Source organism: Chionomys nivalis, chromosome 19 (genome assembly GCF_950005125.1).
Source record: "Chionomys nivalis chromosome 19, mChiNiv1.1, whole genome shotgun sequence".
NCBI classification, from domain to species: Eukaryota; Metazoa; Chordata; class Mammalia; order Rodentia; family Cricetidae; genus Chionomys; species Chionomys nivalis.
Genome location: NC_080104.1, coordinates 3,113,061 through 3,130,809, shown reverse-complemented (window position 1 = coordinate 3,130,809; position 17,749 = coordinate 3,113,061). Strand labels below are relative to the sequence as shown.

At 49.2% G+C, this 17,749-nt stretch overlaps 1 protein-coding gene across 1 annotated transcript; it reads right to left on the bottom strand.

Annotated features, from left to right (window-relative positions):
- Positions 1–7,072: 7,072 nt before the first annotated feature.
- LOC130861982 (DNA fragmentation factor subunit alpha-like) lies at positions 7,073–17,398 on the bottom strand. Its single transcript, XM_057751350.1, has 7 exons — positions 17,354–17,398; positions 15,529–15,835; positions 13,736–13,897; positions 12,435–12,577; positions 8,718–8,901; positions 8,401–8,540; positions 7,073–7,469 (listed from the first exon to the last, which is right to left on the bottom strand). Exons 1-6 carry the CDS (start codon positions 17,396–17,398, stop codon positions 8,437–8,439), a joined length of 945 nt encoding a protein of 314 aa, XP_057607333.1. The 3' UTR covers positions 7,073–7,469; positions 8,401–8,436.
- Positions 17,399–17,749: the final 351 nt, after the last annotated feature.

Below are 17,749 nucleotides of genomic sequence, written 5' to 3'. Positions count from 1 at the left end.
TAATGATCCTGCTGGCAGTCTGTTAGTTCAGGCTACCTAAGTTCAGGACTTTGTTGTTGGCCTCAGCTGTGTTAGACTGTCTGCTGTTTGCATGTTGTATTTGGCCTCGATATACTCACAAGGGGTGGCACTCTTAAGACGTGTGGTTCTGTTGGAGTGGGTGTGGCCTTGGAGGAATGTGTCACTGTAGGTGTGGGCTTTGAGGTTTTCCATGCTCAGGACCCCCCCCCCCCCCAGTGTCTCAGTTAACTTCCTGTTGCCTGCAAGATGCAGGACTCTAAGCTACTCCTCCAGCACCATGTCTACCTTCATGCCGCCATGATGATAATGGACTAAACCTCTGAGAACTGTAAGTGAGCCACCCCAATGAAATGTTTTCCTTGTAAGAGCTGCTGTGCCAGGCAGTGGTGGTGCACGCTTTTAAACCCCAGCCCTTGGGAGGCGGAGGCAGAGGCAGGCAGATCTCTGTGATTTCAAGGTCAGCCTGGTCTACAGAATGAGTTCCAGGACAGACTCCAAAGCTACAAAGAAACCCTGTCTTGAAAACAAAAACAAAAACCCTAACTGAGACAGAATGGTGAGTGAAGTACTTGCGCTCATGAGGACCTGAGTTTGGGTCCCTGGCACTCATGTAAAGAAAGCCAGGAGATGTAATGTACACTTGTGAACTGACTCCAGTGTTGGGGTCAGAGGCAGATCCTGTGAGTTCAGTGACTAACCCATGCGCCTGAAATGGCCAGCTTCAGGTTCCGTGAGAGACTCTGTCTTGCTGTGGGATCATGCTCTTGTACCCGGTAAAGATTTGCCACGTGTATTGGTTTAATGGAATGCTGAGTGGCCAGTAGCCAGGCAGGAAGTATAGGTGAGGCGTCCAAACTAGGGGAATTCTGAGAAGAGTAAAGGTTCAGTCTGCAGTCGCCACCCAAATGCAGAGGAAGCAAGATGAGAATGCCTTACTCATAAAATGTACCAGGCCACGTGGCTAAACATAGACAAGAATTATGGGTGAATTTTAGTTGTTAAGAGCTAGTTAATAATAAGCCTGAACTAATAAGCCAAACAGTTTATAATTAATATAAGTCTCTGTGTGTTTCTTTGGGAATAGACAGCTGCGGGCCCAGGTGGAATAGAAACTTCTGTCTACACTGTCACAAATGAGCTTGAGAGGGAAAGGAAGACAGCCCATCAACCTCTGGTTTCTCATGTGCCGGACCCACACACATCCATACTACACACACACACACACACACACACACACACACACACAAATAAATGAAGAAAAAACTGTAAAGGGTAAAGAGGTAACTTCCTGCATCAGGATTTAGGTATACTGTTTCCTTCTTAAAAACATTGATTTATAGCCGGGCAGTGGTGGCGCACACCTTAAATCCCAGCACTTGGGAGGAAGAGGCAGGCGGATCTCTGTGAGTTCGCGGCCTGCCTGGTCTACAAGAGCTAGTTCCAGGACAGGCTCCAAAGCTACAGAGAAACCCTGTCTCGAAAAACCAAAAAAAAAAGATTGATTTATTTACTGGGTGGTGTTGGTGCATGGCTTTAATTCCAGTGCTCAGGAGGCCAGCAGATCTCTGTGAATTAAAGGGCAGCCTGGTCTGCAGAGCGAGTTCCAGGACAGACTGCAAAACTACAGAGAAACCCTGTCTCGAAAAACAAAAACAAAAAAGATTTATTTATTTTATATAGTGTTCTGCCTGCCCACCAGAAGAGGGCACCAGATCTCATTACAGATGGTTGTGAGCCACCATGTAGTTGCTGGGAATTGAACTCAGGACCTCAGGAAGAACAGCCAGTGCTCTTATCCTCTAGGCCATCTCTCCAGCCCCAGAGCAAACTTGTTCTTGTTTTTGTGTTTTGGAGACAGGGCCTATGTAGTCCTGGCTATCCTGGAACTCACTGTGTAGACCAGGTTGGCCTCAAGCTCAGAGATCCACCTGCTTCTGCATTCTGAGTACCACCACACCAGTTTAGAGCATGCCTTTCTGTAGCTGGTGTAGTCAGGATATGGCCAGTGTCACAAGACCTGGTCAGCTGATTCGTCCACTCTAACCCAGAGTTTATCACTGGTTATTTGACTGCTGAGGAAGAGTTGAGTGTCCTTCACTTCCTCCACAGGATTTGTATTTTTGGGGTAACAGCAGAGGATGCCAGGCTTTGGAGCCTTGCTTGGCCCAGTAAACTCAAGGGACACACCTTGCACATCTTAATCAGTAGCTTCCACGGGAACAAACCAGGAAAGAAAGCATCTAGTTATTTGACAAAAGAGACACTCTCTTTTTAGGTGGGGAAGAAGCAAGAGCAGCCAAGCGACCCATTATTTATGACTTCTTTCTGAGGCCGCATCTCATGTCACTGTGCTGGTTTGAAGATGTCCCCGTAAGTCCCAGGCATTTGGATGCTTGGTCCCCAACTGGCAGATGTTTGAGGAGGATGAGGGGAAATACGTCACCTGAGGGGTGATGTTTCAGAGGACGAGGACGTTATCTGCTCTGCCTGTGGTCCGAGACGTGCGCTCCCTGTTGTCAGTGCCTGGCTCAACATGGACTTAACCATCTGGAACTGTAAATACAATTCAACTTTGTGAGTGTGTGTGGGGGAGGTGGTTGTTTTATCTATGGGTGTTTTGCCTGCATGTGTGCCTATGCACCATGTGTCTGGCTGGAGCCAGAAGAGGTAACACTTGTGGAACTGGAGTTATGGACACTTGTGAGCCACCATGTGGTGCCAGGAATCCAACCCAAACCTCTGTAAGAGCCAGTATTGTTGTTGTTGTTGTTGTTTTTCAAGACAGGGTTTCTCTGTGTAGCTCTGACGGTTCTGGAACTTGCTGTGTAGATCAGGCTGGCCTCAAACCCAGAGATGTATCTGCCTCTGCCTCCCAAGTGCTGGGATTAAAGGCCTGAACAGCACCATATCTGGCCCCAAGTTTCTTAAAAACCACAGGTAGGAGCCAGGCAGTGGTGGCATACGCCTTTAATCCCAGCACTTGGGAGGCAGAGGTAGGTGAATTTCTGTGAGTTCGAGGCCAATCTCGTCTACAGAGTGAGTTCAGTCAGTTCCCAGTACCACATCAGGTAGCTCATACACTGCCTGTAACCATCTCCAGGAATCTGATGACTCTGACCTCCGAGGGCACGTGTGTGTGTGTGTGTGTGTGTATGCATGTGCATAATTAAACCTTCAGAAAAGATGTAAAAGAAAACTAATAAAAACACAGCAGAAAGCCAACACAGTGGTGCACACTTTAATCCCAGCACTCAAGAGGTAGAGGCAGATGGATCTCTGTGAATTTGAGGCCAGCCTGGTTTACAGAACTAGTTACAGGACAGCCACGGCTCTGCTACACAGAGAAACTCTTTCTTGAAGAAAAAAGAAAGTATTAAAAAAAAATAATCAAAAAAACAAAATAAAAATAAACAAACAAGCAAAAGTATAGTATACACCAAACGTACAAAACCCTACAAATAAAATATAATAGACAAATCTGAAGAAGCAAGATGCATAGCCAATTAGGAACTGAATGGCTAGATAGTCGAGTAAGGACCCGGTAATAACTCTTGTCATGAATGAGATATATATATATATAATTCAGAGACGACCATTAGCCCTTTCTCTCTGGAAAATGAAAAATCCACTCATTTTAATCTCTTGCTTTTATCTGGAAATGAAAGGTTAGTAAGTGGTGATTAGCAGGGCTCCTGTCAAAGCCAATTGCCTAGCAGAGACCGACATTTGGACCAGAGTGGAAAGAGCACAGTAAGGTTAATGGAGAGGTCATTATCCCCGCGTGGCCTCAACATTCTTTTCTCCTACCGGACAGGCAGGCCTCACTCAGCCTCTCTCTCTAGCACACAACAGCCTGGCCTCACTCACCAGGCTCTCTCTCTAGCACACCACAGCCTGGCCTCACTCAGCCTCTCTCTCTAGCACACCACAGCCTGGCCTCACTCACCAGCTCTCTCTCTAGCACACCACAGGCCGGCCTCACTCAGCCTCTCTAGCACACTGGCAAGCAGATGTATTTCCCTTGCACGTCAGGTGCCATGGTGGAGTGGGAAGGGAATGGGAGGGTGAGCTCGCGCTCTCCAGCTGCTCTCAGCCCATCTTGGGGCAGGGCTTCCCTAGACTCACTGACAGTGCTGACGATGTTCCTGCCTCACACCTCCTGATGCTGGGGTGTGAAAGGGATCCTGCCTTCTCCCGAGGTCATGCAGCATTTTATGTACCCTCTGCAGCCTTGGGGATTTAACACCCAGTGTCCTGAGCAGATGACCCAGTGGCAAAGGTCAGAGCGAGGGAGCCTGGTGACTTCGTCTCTCGAACTCGCGTGTGTGCCCTGGTATCCACAATGTCTGCATCTGACTTGCGTGTGTGCCCTGGTACCCACAATGCCTGCATCTGACTCGAATGTGTGCCCTGGTACCAAAATGCCTGCATCCACTTCAAATCTCACACACACATACAATTTTTAAAAATGGCGGAGGGGCTGGAGAGGCGGCTCAGCGGTCAGTTAAGAGCACTAGTTGCTCTCGAAGAGGACCTTGAGTTTGAGGCTCTCAGTACCCACGTGGCAGCTCACAATCATCCATAACTCCAGTTCCGGGGTATCCAGTGCCCTCTTCTGATCCCCAGGGACACCAGACACACCTGTGGTACACAGCCACTCATGCAACCAAACACTCTTCCACTGTAAGTCAATCTAAACATTTTAGTAAGTAAATCTTTAAAATTGTACAGAATGCAAAGAATTGTTCCATATCCCATAGCACTACTTTCCTGTCTGAGATGATTTTGCCCAGGCTGGCCTCAAATGATCCTCCTGCCTCAGCCTCTCAAGCAGTGGGTAACAGGTGCACCATAACATGGTACCTGGCTTCCTGCAAGTCTCAATAATGCTGATCATCCACACGGATGGACTCTGTTCCGTGTCTGGCAAGCTGGCTCGGCGGAAAAGGGCGCTTACCCCCTCCAGGTCTGAAGAACTGCGTTCAGTCGTCAGGGCCCACGTGGTAGGAAAGAAAGACCATTCCCAGAACAGGTAAATAACCCAAAGCAAACTCCTGGACCAAATTATTTTAGCCCCAAACCTGATTCTATTTTGAAATTCTCTCATATTTTTTGAGACTGGGTCTTCCTCTGTAACCTTGACTGGCTTGGAATTCACGCTGTAGACCAGCCTGGCCTCAAACTCAGAGGTCCTGAGTGCTGAGGTTATTAATGTTGTTAGTATTCTTAGTTCTGATATAACCTGGACTTCTAGGAACCTACACATTTAAACACGAAGCCTAAGGACAGATGTTACTCTGTTCAGAACCTCACTGGGGAAATGGCACTGCCAGGACTGCTGTTAGGGCTCACGGCCCACTCACTCTGCCAGCCTGCCTCTGAGAACCCACGGTCATCAGTGACCCGACAGCTGGCTGTGCATGCGCTCACACGTAGACAGCGGCACACACACTATTTTATCGGAAGGCATTTCCCTTAGTGTTTGTGTACTTTACACTCAGAAGGGACTGGTGTTTCTGAACAAGGGACAGAAAGGACCAAGAGGCAGCATCAGCAGAGGCTTTATTCAAGGACTGAGCAGCGTCACAGAGATGCTGGGAGCTGGCGGTGCTGACACAGGAACTGACGTGACTCTGACGTGTAAGGCACTGAGATGTAAAAGGGGCTGGTGGACATGACTCCTGCTATAGGCAAGGAAGCAAATCTATCCGTTTTCTGTACCCCACCTTCACCCCAAGACTTAATGCTATATTTCTTTGCTTAACTGGTCAGTGCTGAGGGATGGGTCATTGGGGAATATGCTCAGCATGTACGAAGCCCTAGTTCAATCCCCAGCACCTACACACACAGACACACACACACAGACACGCACACACAGACACACACAAAATGAAAAGTAACTGAGGCAGGTGTCTCTCAACAGCACTAGATTTGTTTGTTATATTTTTTGTTGTTGTTTGTTTTTGTGAGACAGGGTTTCCCTGTGTAGTAGTTTGGAGCCTGTCCTGGAACTCGCTCCTAGACCAGGCTGGCCTCGAACCCACAAAGATCCACCTGCTCCGTCCTCCTAGTACTGGGATTAAAGGTGTGCGCCACCACTGCCTGGCTGGCAGAGCTGTTTTCTTCCCAGAATACGTAAATCAAATGCCCCCAAACTGAGCATCCTTTCCCTGAAAGCAGCCAGCACTGTAGGCTGCGAAGTTGCAGAAGCCTGAGCAGATACGGGAGAGAAAGCCAGAAGTGCTGTGCTCTGCTCCGCGGAGACCGGGACCCACAGAGCATGCGAGAATCACTTAATGGTGCTTTGGACACCCTGCTGCAGAGCATATTAGAAAATGGAACGGAGTTTTGCAGTGGCCACAGCTCTGCAGCCCTGAGTCGGGTACCAGAGATGGTGGCTTAGACTCCACATCCCTGGGGGCTGCAGATTCAGAATATGCCTTTAAACAAACAGCAGCCACACTCATTAGCTTGAGAAGCAAGTTCATGGCCACGATCACTGCATTAGCCTTTTCTTTCCTTATCTGTGTCTAAAACTCTACTGTTCAAGTTGTTGAATAAGGACATTGAGTCCAAAGTAGGGGAGATTTTCACAGTCTTGGACAATACTTTTACTTGGCACCTAAGGCCGAACATACATTCTGGGAGCTGGAGAGTTGGCCCAGTGGCTAAATGAAGTGGCTACTCCTCCAGAGTACCCAGAGTCTGTAACTCCAGTTCCAGGGGACCTGACACCCTCTTCTGGCCTTTGTGGAGTCAAGATACACACGTGGTAACATGGACATACATGCGAGCAAAACGCTCATACACATACAAGAAACAAAAATGAAGATCTAAGTACGCAGAGAAGAGGTAGAAGCATTCCGGCGTAAATGAACGGCAGACAGAAATTATAATAAAATATTAGGCTTTAATAATGAAAAGATATTTAATAATACAATAATATTTAATAATGATATAATAAGAGGTTCCCCAGGAGAACAGGAAAGCAGAAGGAAGGGCGGGGAGCACACCAGGAATATTACTAAAAATATCCTAAGGGGGCCACGCCCTACAAGCTAGCTGATTGGCTGGGGGGCACTTGTGGACTGGAGCCGCCTTTCTGGAGGGCGTGGCCACCTCTGCTACAACAGCATCCTGGAAGGCAGGAGGTAGAGCGGCACAGAGGCAGTACAGTGGGAAGGGAGGTTGTTCACTGCTAACAAAACCAAGGGCTTCCTCAGCAAAGCGTGCTTCTGGTGGAGCTACTTGGGGTCTTGTCTGGCGCGTTTGGGGCTCTGCTGTTCCTCAGGCAGTGGATCTCCCTCACCAGACATTCCTGAGGGAACGTATCCGCTGCACAAGCTCCAGGCGAGCTCCTTGCTGCAGGCCCGCTGGACTGTCTCTGCTTTCTTTAAGTCCCCGCTCAAGGCAACAGCCAGGGCCCTGGGGTCCTCCTTGGAGACCAGCTGCAGCGAGAATAAGAACCACTGAGCCCACAGCTTCCGGGACCCTTGCCTGTGCGGTGCGTGCCCGCTTTTTCCTCTTCTTCTCTTCAGAGACAGGGTCCGGGACTGTGGCCCAGGCTGGCCTCGAATGCCCAGCAATGCGCCTTTGAGCACAGGATCGCTCAAGGCCAACAGGAAGCTGAACGAGGCTGGAGTGGCTGTCACTCCCTTTCCTTCTACCTAGAATTGGGAGGCACCTGGTGCACAGGAACAAGAACAAAGGGTGAAGAATACCCACCCCAAGGGACTCCCTCTAGGTAGCCAGCACAGGACGGACCCCACAGACTGCCTGCTCGCCCCATGGTGCTGAGGATGAAACCCACATTCACAAGCCGTGAATGTCCGCCAAGGGCTGATCGTCACCCCCAGCCCATGTTTGCCTCCTGTGCTACTACTGTACTGGCTGTGCAGTACGTAGGGATTTTTGACTCTATCTTGAAGCCACCTCAGAAGCTCGAACCCAGCAGTTCCTCCAGGTCAGGTCATTGTCAACTTGAACTAAAGACTAATGTTCGGTGACCTGAGGATCCCTTTTCTCTTAAAAGCCACTCGGATCTGGGTGGCCGCGGCACCTTTAATCCCAGCACTTTTGAGGCAATGTGAGTTCAAGGGCAGCCTGGTCTACACAGCAAGTTCCAGGACAGCCAAGGCTACACAGAGACCCTGTCTTGAAAAAAAAAAGGGAAAAAAGCCACTTGGATTTAGATCGAGATGTTCGCAAATGTGTTAAAAGGCAAACATCAGCTGTGGGTCAGCCTGCAGAGGTGAGAGAAACCATGAACATGATACCACGTACATGAAACCACATACATGATACATGCCTCCGCACCTTCACACTACACTTCCTGGGAAGGTCATTCTCTGCAGGTCAGGGCCCCTAGTTCTTACCCACCTCCAAATCCTGACTAGATAAGCTCAGGCTTCTCCTTCAGCACAGTGAGGATCTGGCTTTAAGTGCCACTTCGGAAGCCATCTCTTTGCTGATGCCCATGTCCACTGCATCCACTTCTCCACCGAGGGCGGCTTTGGGCTCTGCAGAGCAGACCAGGGGAAAGCAGCAGGTGGTGAGCCCACAGTCACTCAGCCAAGCAAGAACCCGCCATGGTGACAGAAGCCACAAGCCCAGGGGACTGTCGTCTTCAGGGAATCGAGCTGCTCTGCTGACAAGGCCCCACCCTCCAGGAGGCTCTCAGAGTAGCGGACTCCTACCTTCCTGGTTGGCTAAGATGGCGGCTTCCTTAGCCCGATAAAACTGTTCTAGCATCTGATTGAACTGGCGGGCATCCTCTATCTGGTCAAGCACCTCCTGGAGCGTGTTCTGGACCCTTTGGGCAGTGGCACAGCTTTGGCAAAGCTCCTGAGCCAGTTCTGAACACGGGATGTCAATGAGCACCTGGCAGACAATAAAGGCTCTGAGAAACCTCAAGGGAGTGTGGCAGCTCTCAGGCACACCCCCCTTTCCAAAACTCTAGTGTGAAAACCGGGAGAATCATGTATCCGGCGTCTTGTTAAAAACATAATTAAGGGCTGGGCAATGGGGCACACACCTTTAATCCTAATACTCAGAGGCAGAAGCAGGTGGATCTCTGCGAGTTCGAGGCCAGCCTGGTCTATAGAAGTAGTTCCAGAACAGCTAGGGCTACAAAGAGAAATCCTACCTCAAACAAACAAGCCTCCACTTAGAAATTCAACTCCATGGGCTGCCGAGATGGCTCAGCACCTTATGGACTAAGCGTGCAGAGGACCTGAGATTAGTTTCCTGCAGCCATGCAGGGTGGGCTCACAACCTCCTGGAGTTCCGGCCTCTACCAGCACCTGTGCTCACCTACACAGGCCACTCCCCCTCCTAGGACACACGTGCGCGCGCGCACACACATACCTCATTAAATCTTACCAAAAAAAAAAAAAAATCCAACACAGAAACTAAAGGATGCAACTGACCGTTTCCACAATCAATCAACATAAAGGGTTTTAAAATCTGTTATTGTTGGCCGGGCGGTGGTGGCGCACGCCTTTAATCCCAGCACTCGGGAGGCAAAGGCAGGCGGATCTCTGGGAGTTCGAGGCCAGCCTGGTCTACAAAGGGAGTTCCAGGACAGGCTCCAAAGCTACAGAGAAACCCTGCCTAGAAAAACCAAAAAAAAAAAAAAAAAAAAAAAATCTGTTATTGTTGTCACTGTGTATACAGTGTCTGTGAGCGGAGGCATGAAGACGACGCTAGTGTGCACAGTGGGGAATTGAGTCTTTCTACCCTGTGAGCTCCGGGGATGAAAGAAACTGAGGCCCCTGAGCTTGGTGGGGAATGCCTCTACCCACTAAGCCAAGTCGCTGGACCTGTTTCTTAAGAATATTTATGTATTTATTTTTGTCTGTGCATGTGGAGACGAGAAGGTAGCGTGGCTTTTTACTGGGGTCTGGGGCTCTGAACTCAGGTCGTCAGGCCTGTGCTGCAAGCACTTTTACTGCTGAGCCATCGCGCCACCCAAGAGTCTGCTTCTGTTTGGTTTGGTTTTTTGAGACAGGGTTTCTCTGTGTAGCCCTGGCTGTCCTGGAACTCACTCTGTAGACTAGGCAGGCTTTGAACTCAGAGATCTCCTTCCTCTACCTCCTGAGTGCTGGGTTAAAGGTGAGCACCACCACTGCCCAGCTTGTTTATTTATCTTTAAGTCAGGGTCTTACTGTGTAGCCCAGGCTGGCCACACTCTCATGGTCCCTTTGTCTCAATCTCCCAAGTGCTGGGATATCGTCCAGTGACTGCTACCCTCAGCTAAATCAACTTTTAATCTCCACGGCACTGCCAATTCTAGCAAATTCCTACAAATGTAATCACAGGGCCAACATCTCAAGTTCCAGCACTTGGGAGGTAGGAGCAGCAAGATTACTTACTACAAGTTCGAGGCCAAGCTGAGCCATGTAGTAAGATCCAGGCCACCCAGGGCTTCAAAGCAAGGATTGTCCCAAACAAAACAACCAAAATAAAGTAAATACATAAAAATCTTCAGATGCTGCAATGATAATTATATGGCCTGTGTCTCTGGCTTCTTTCACCCACTACAGTGCTTTCAAGATCACTGATGTTGGGCTGGCGAGATGGTTCAGAGCATGGAGCACTTGCTGTGCAAGTCTGAGGACCTAGTTCAATTCCCGAATCCCACATAAAGGTGGCCGGACTGGGAGGACTGCCTCCACTATGTCATTCTCCTCCTTCCACACGCGGCCACGAGAGGCCAGCCTCTCCCATCACACACACTGCTAAACTTAATAAAGACTCCATGGTATTGTAGCGTGTGATAAGAGCATTTCTTTCTGCGTACATGCTGATGTGTATACATGCATGTGGAGGCTGGAGAACAGCCTCGGCTAGGGTCCCTCTAGTGCTATCTACCCTTGTGTTTCTCTCCGAGCAGGCTGGTGAGGCTGGCTAGCCAGCAAGCTTCCCAGGGACCATCCGCCTGCCTCTCCAGTGCTGGGACACAGCGTGCCCCATCACAGGGGTCTGTTTTCATATGGCCTCTGAGGATAGACTCATCTTTATTCTTGCTGTCTCCTCAGCCCTGAGAGCCCAGCCTTTTTATGGACACACTCACCACACTCTGCTGCCCTGGTCAGCAGTGGGTGAACACCTCTGTTTCCCTTACCGAGGACATTATCTTTTTATTACTTTTTTTTTCAAGGCAGGGTCTCATTCTGTAGCTCTGGCTGGCCTGGAACTATGTGGACCAGGCTGGCCTTGAACCCACAGAGCTCCTTCTGCCTCTGCCTCCTGAGTGCTGGGATTAAAGGTGTGCACCACCACGTCAGCTTATTTTTTTATACCTCTTGGATTTTGAACTATGTGAATGTATTTATTGGTTGGGGTGCCCCTCTGTATGCTGTGAATATGTTTCATTACCATTGATTAACAAAGGAAGCTGCTTTGACCTACGGCAAGACAGAATATAACCAGGTGGGAAATTTAAGCAGAGGGTCAGGGAGAAAGAAGGCAGAGTGAGGAAGACGCCAGCAGTTGCCAGAGAAGCAAGATGTGAGGTAACGAGCCACATGCCTCATGGTAAAATATACAACAAAAGAAATGGGTTCATTTAAGTTGTAAGAGCTAGTTAATAATAAGCCTGAGCTGACAGACCAAACTGTTTGTGATTAATATTAAGCCTCAGAGTGGTTATTTTAAAAGCGGCTGCAGGACCAGGCAGGATGAGAAACCTCCAGTTACAATTTATCTTATTTATTCAAAATAAACTTGTAAGTTTAAAAAGTAATAAGAAGGTCACTTCCTTATCATCTCCCAATCTACATAGTAGCCCCCACCACTCCCTATATACCACTCTGTGTATTCTCTTGAATAAGTCTAGGGCGGGGCCTGGAAATTTACATTTTAAAAAGTTCACTCATGAATCTGATGCAAACTGAATGTTGACGAGACTGGAGAGACAGTTCTGAGGCTAAGAGCTCTCGCTGATCTCGCAGAAGACCCAAGATGAGTATCTAGGCACGGACCTGGTTATTCATGGCTCTTCGCAATTCCAGTTCTAGGGGATGGGACACCTTCTTCTGGTCCCCAAGGGCATCAGGCATGTAAATGGTGCATAGACAAACATGCGGACAAAACACTCATACGCATAAAGATCAAATACTAGATTTTGAAAAAGACTAGAGGAGGCAGGAGGTGGTGGCACATGCCTTTAATCCCAGCACTTGGGAGGCAGAGGCAGGTAGATCTCTCTGAGTTCGAGGCCAGCCTGGCCTACAGAGTGAGTTCCAGGACAGTTAAGGCTGTTACATAAAGAAACCCCGTCTTGAACCCCACCCCACCCCTCCCCCCGCCAAAAAAATGGAATTACTACAGAAGGAGAGGTGGGGGCACAGAATCTAAGGTCCCAGGGCAGCAGACACTAGGGAGCGTTGTGGGCTGTGGAGGGGACTCACTTGGAGCTCGTCTTCTGACAGCAGGATGATGTTGGACAGGTCCTCTTTCAGCATCCTGGCCAAATCCTTCCACTTCACTCCGGCTCCGCTGTCTGTTTCATGGGCATCAAAGGACTCTTGGGAAACCCAGGCTGTTGCTCCATCTGGTACAGAGAGAATGCCAGTCAGGTCAGAAATTCAGGGGTCGCTTTGCCTTCAACGCCAACACTCAGCAGCGTGGAGAATGAGCACGTCCTCCGGCCTGTCATGATGTCATGACAGGGACGCACCTTTTCACAGGATGTCACAGGAAAGCTAATCCCCACCTCGGGCCTTGTTCTCTCTTCTGTCTTCTGTGTCCCACCCCCTATTTCTGTGTGAAATTGTACTGCATTAAGTATGGTGGCTAACATCATCTTTAATCCCAGCCCTCAGGACATTGAGGCAGGGGGACTGCAGCGAGTCTGAGGCCAACCTGATCTTTGGATGAAAACCTTGTCTCAAAAGGAAAAAAAAAGGAAGCAGCAGCCACTTAGGTCACACAGGGGCCAAAGGTCCGACCACACCTCTCTTTGATTAGTCTTTGTGCTTGGGTGTGTTCTTTTTGGGGGAGGTAGGGTTTCATGTAGCCCGAGCTAGGCTTGAATTCACGGTGTCGTGGAGGTTAGCCTAGGACTTCTGATCCGCCTGCCTCTGACTCCTAAGTTCTGGGATAACAGGCGCCGGCCACCATGCTTGGCCGAGTTGTTTTTGTACTGACTCTGACCAGCAGCACTGGTCCTGGGGTGGCGAGGGCTGGGGACAATGGTGTCTGATAAAGCTACGGCTGACGGGTGATTTCCTCAGCGTAGCAGCAATGTTTAATTCCCGCAGACGCTTTGCCACCTCTCTGCTGCTGGCGCTTCTCTAGCTCTCGGATGAGCGAGCGTTAATTTGAATCTGCCGTGGTGATGATGGCGGTATCACTAACCTCTACTGAAGCCCTGTGTGCCAGAGAAGAGCAGTTACGAAGACGAGGCCTTGGATCGTGTCTGGAGACATACTCGGTTGTGGTTGTCACAGTCGCGACAGACAGATACTGTAATTATCATTTCCATAAGGACCTGGCAGGCTGTGTAATTTGCCCAGTCACCTGGCTAGACACGGCAGAGCCACAGTCTCACTCGTCTACATCCCTTAGCCCTGTGCCTGGTACACTAGGGGCTCAGGTAGCATGGCCGTGTAAGGGTTTAATTTAGACAGTCGGACGAACAGCAACCGCTTGCCCGTGAAGCCAAATGAATCATGACAGCAACACTGGCTGTCCAGCCCAAAGTTCTTACCCGAATTGTCATACGCCCCCTTCTCATTACAGGCCAATGCCACAAACTTGGTCTTTGAAGGGAGACGAAGGAAGTAGTCGTCATCGTCCACTATTGAATTGTCCTCTGCCAGGACCAGGGTGACTGGTCCCAGGGACTCATCAATGGCCAGTACTTCGCAAGCTGAAAATAGAATGTTTGGCAGGTGACAAACATCTCCAGGAAATTACACCCCTTTTGGTACTTTCGTGTGTGCCCCAAGAGCTAGGTAGAATTGCTGGAAGATAATAATAGATAAATCATAACTATAACTCTTAGTACCAATGCAACACTTACCATATGCCCGGTACTATTCTAACTGCTTATCAGGTTAACTACAAATCCTGTAGGGAGGCCCTATTCTTATTCCCAATCTACAGACAATGAACCCATGCTCAGAGAGATTAGGTAACCTATTCAAAATCCCACAGTAAGTGGCACAGCTGAGATGCATTTTTAGTTTTTAGATTTTGTATGTATGAATGTTTTTTCTGAATGTATGTATATGAGCCACATTCATGTCTTGTGCCCAAGGAGGCGAAAAGAGGGCGCTGGATGTCCTGGAACTGGAGTTACAGATGGTAGGAAACTGTCATGTGGGGGCTTAGACCTGAACCCAGATCTGCAAGAGCAGCCAGTGCTTTTAACAGCTGAGCCATCTTTCCAGCACCCCAAACTGAGATTTAAATCGAGTGGCGCCTGAAAACGTTTCCCGCAGCTTCTCTAAACCCTGACTTTGGAGCCATTACCCAGAACCTGGTCTAATTTCCTGTGGACAAGTAACACTGCCTCTTGTTCACTTATTCAGTGCTCGTCTTGAGTTCTACATATCGAGTGTCAGAAAAGAGAGAAAAGTGCTTGCTTGCTTGCAGCTATATACAATAGCTTGTAGCTATCGTCCTTCACGGCTCTTCTAACCAAAGGAAAATACAGCAGCGGCAGAAGCTTGTCTCAATAGCTTCTCATTTTTATTATTGCCAGGCAAGAGGCCCTCTACAATGCTGTCATCCCCCAAAAGAGGACAGCCAGTCTCCTTTAGGCTCAGCTGCAGAGAACACAGTTCTCTGTGCCAAGGACACCCAGCCGATGCAACAGAAGTAGCCTAGTGCCAGGGGTGAAACGCAAACACTGATGTGGCAGAATCTCGGTCACCAACTCAAACCCTGCTCCTGGGTCTCAGTGGCTTTGAGGAAGAGCTGCACACCCAGCATGCACTATGACTACAGGCCCTGGGCTAGTTTCCATGGAAACCCTGCAGAACTTCTTTGGCTACACAATTTGTCGCTGCGGGATAATAACGCTTGTAAAGAATATTAACAGAACATCTCCTTTGAGAGCTCCAACAATCCCTTGACACGAGGCTGGAAATGCACCCACTACGCTGCTGAAAAACTAAGGCTCCAAAGATAAGCGCAAGGTCCAGCCGTGTAGTCAGTCAGGCTCAGAACCTGGGTCAGCTCACGTTCCTTGTATGAACTCAAGGGGGCAGGTACTGGCAGCTCCCTTTTAATGGGACAGGTACTGACTGTGGCCACCCGTCCCGACCCGGCCAGTGACCCCAGGACCGCCTCTGTGAGCCAGAGTAGAGAGAATACGCTGGACTCCGTTGGATCCACAATCAGGCCAGTGAGCCTGGATCCACACAGAGCCTCACACTGGAGATAAATGAAAGCGCCAACCAAAACCCTGTCAATCGCTCGACCCACGTGGCCGCTGCAGTCCCTAGGTGACTGGGGTCACCTTCCCGACCCCTCCCGGTCCCCTCAGCAGCCCACCTTTGCGCCTCAGCTCCTCGAGGCAGGAGGCCGCCACGCCGTACTGATCGCGGTTGTGTTGGCGGCGCAGCAGACAAGGCTTGAGAGGCCGGATATCGGCCGGGTCTGGGTCCGGGTCCGGGTCGGTGGCTCCCCGCGACAGGGCCGTCCTCCTCAAAGTGCAACCTGATAGACTGGGAAATCGCGGGCAGTCCAGAGCCGCTTTCCGGGTCTTGCCACAGCAATTGACGTGAGAGCAAGGCACGCCGGGAGATGTAGTGCTGGCTAATCGCGTGCATTTCAGGGCACTACTGGAGTCCTGGGGATTCTGGGTTCAAAGTTGGGGTCAGGGATTCAGCTCAGGAAAGTGGGAGAGGTTGTTGGCTTTCCTTCTTTAAATTCTTTTCCTTCCTCTCTCCTCCCTTTCTCACCCATCCCCTCCCTTCTCTTCTTTAAAACACTGTATGGTAATGCCTGGTGGTGGTGGCAGCTTGCAGCATGCCTTTAATCCCAGTACTCGGGAGGCAGAGGTCGGCGGATCTGGACCTACAGAGCTAGTCTACAGAGCTAGTTCCAGGACAGGTTGCAAAACTAAAAAGAAACCTTGTCTCGAAAAACTAAAAAACAAACAAAAGCAAACTAATAAACAAAAAACAAAAAAGCAAGAAACACTGTATGATGGAACCTAGGATAGCACAGTTCCACACACTGCTAGCCATGTTCTTCTGTTTAAGAGTTTTCAGCCGGAGCCGGGCGGTGGTGGCGCACGCCTTTAATCCCAGCACACGGGATGCAGAGGCAGGCGGATCTCTGAGTTCGAGGCCAGCCTGGTCTACAAGAGCTAGTTCCGGGACAGGCACCAAAGCTACAGAGAAACCCTGCCTCGAGAAACCAAAAAGAGTTGTCAGTCGGGCAATGATGGTGCAAACCTTTAATCCCAGTACTCAGGATGCAGAGGTAGGCAGATCTGTGAGTTCAAGGTCAGCCTGCTCTAAAGGGCGAGTTACAGAATAGCCAGAGCTACACAGAGAAACCTTGTCTCAAAAACAACAAAACCCCAAACAGACAAACAAAAAGCTGACATTGAGTTGCGTGGTGGCACAGACCTCTACTCCTCAGGAGACAGAGGTAGGAGAATCTTAGTGAGTTCAAGTTGGCCTGGTCTGCATTGGGAGTTTCAGGACAGCTAGAGTTACATAAACGAAGAGAGATACTGTCTTAAAAATACATACATACCGAGAAACCCTGTCTCGAAAACAAAAAACAAAAAACCAAAAAACACACCGAAAAGCAAAAACAAAAAAATACATGCATACATAATGACTCCTGGTAAAAGAGAAGAGATAATTTTTTTTTTTTGAATTTTTCGAGACATGGTTTCTCCGTGGCATTTGGTTCGTGTCCTGGATCTAGGTCTTCTAGACCAGGCTGACCTCGAACTCACAGAGATCCGCCTGCCTCTGCTTCCCGAGTGCTGGGATTAAAGGCATGCACCACCACCGCCCGGCGAGATAATGTCTTTAAAATAAACAAATAAATAAACGAAGTCTCCAGGCAACCCTCCTGACTTAGCACAGCAAATGCTGGCATTAAGTGTATAATAGTATAAGCCACTCTTCCAAGCCTTGCTTTTCCTTTTCCAGCCTTAGAGAGTTTGTCAGTCTGCAGGAGATGCTGCCAGGCCCTGCCTGCTGTGTAGGCCGAGTTCTCAGAAACCATTAGACCTGAGGTTAATGTGCCCCAACCTGCCCAAGGACCAGGTAACTTCCTGGGAGTCTGGGAAAGTACAGTGACCTATGGGCTTTGTCCACAGAAGCTCCGCCCACACTGTCTCAAGGCCACTCACCTGGAAAGATTTCGTCTTGGTCAGTGTTCTTCTTCTCCGCGGCATGTTCTTCTCGGTGGAGTATTTTTCTTCTTCTTCTTCTTCTTCTTCTTCTTCTTCTTCTTCTTCTTCTTCTTCTTCTTCTTCTTCTTCTTCTTCTTCTTCTTCTTCTTCTTCTTCTTCTTCTTCTTCTTCTTCTTCTTCTTCTTCTTCTTCTTCTTCTTCTTCTTCTTCTTCTTCTTCTTCTTCTTCTTCTTCTTCTTCTTCTTCTTCTTCTCAGAGACGAAAAGAGGACACAAGACTCAACAAAACCCACGTGGCGAGGTTTACTGCAGCCTGGGCAACAGTGAAGGGAGAGAAGGGAAAGACAAAGAATGTACAGCATCTCAGCTTTTAAAGGGGATTACACCCACGTGC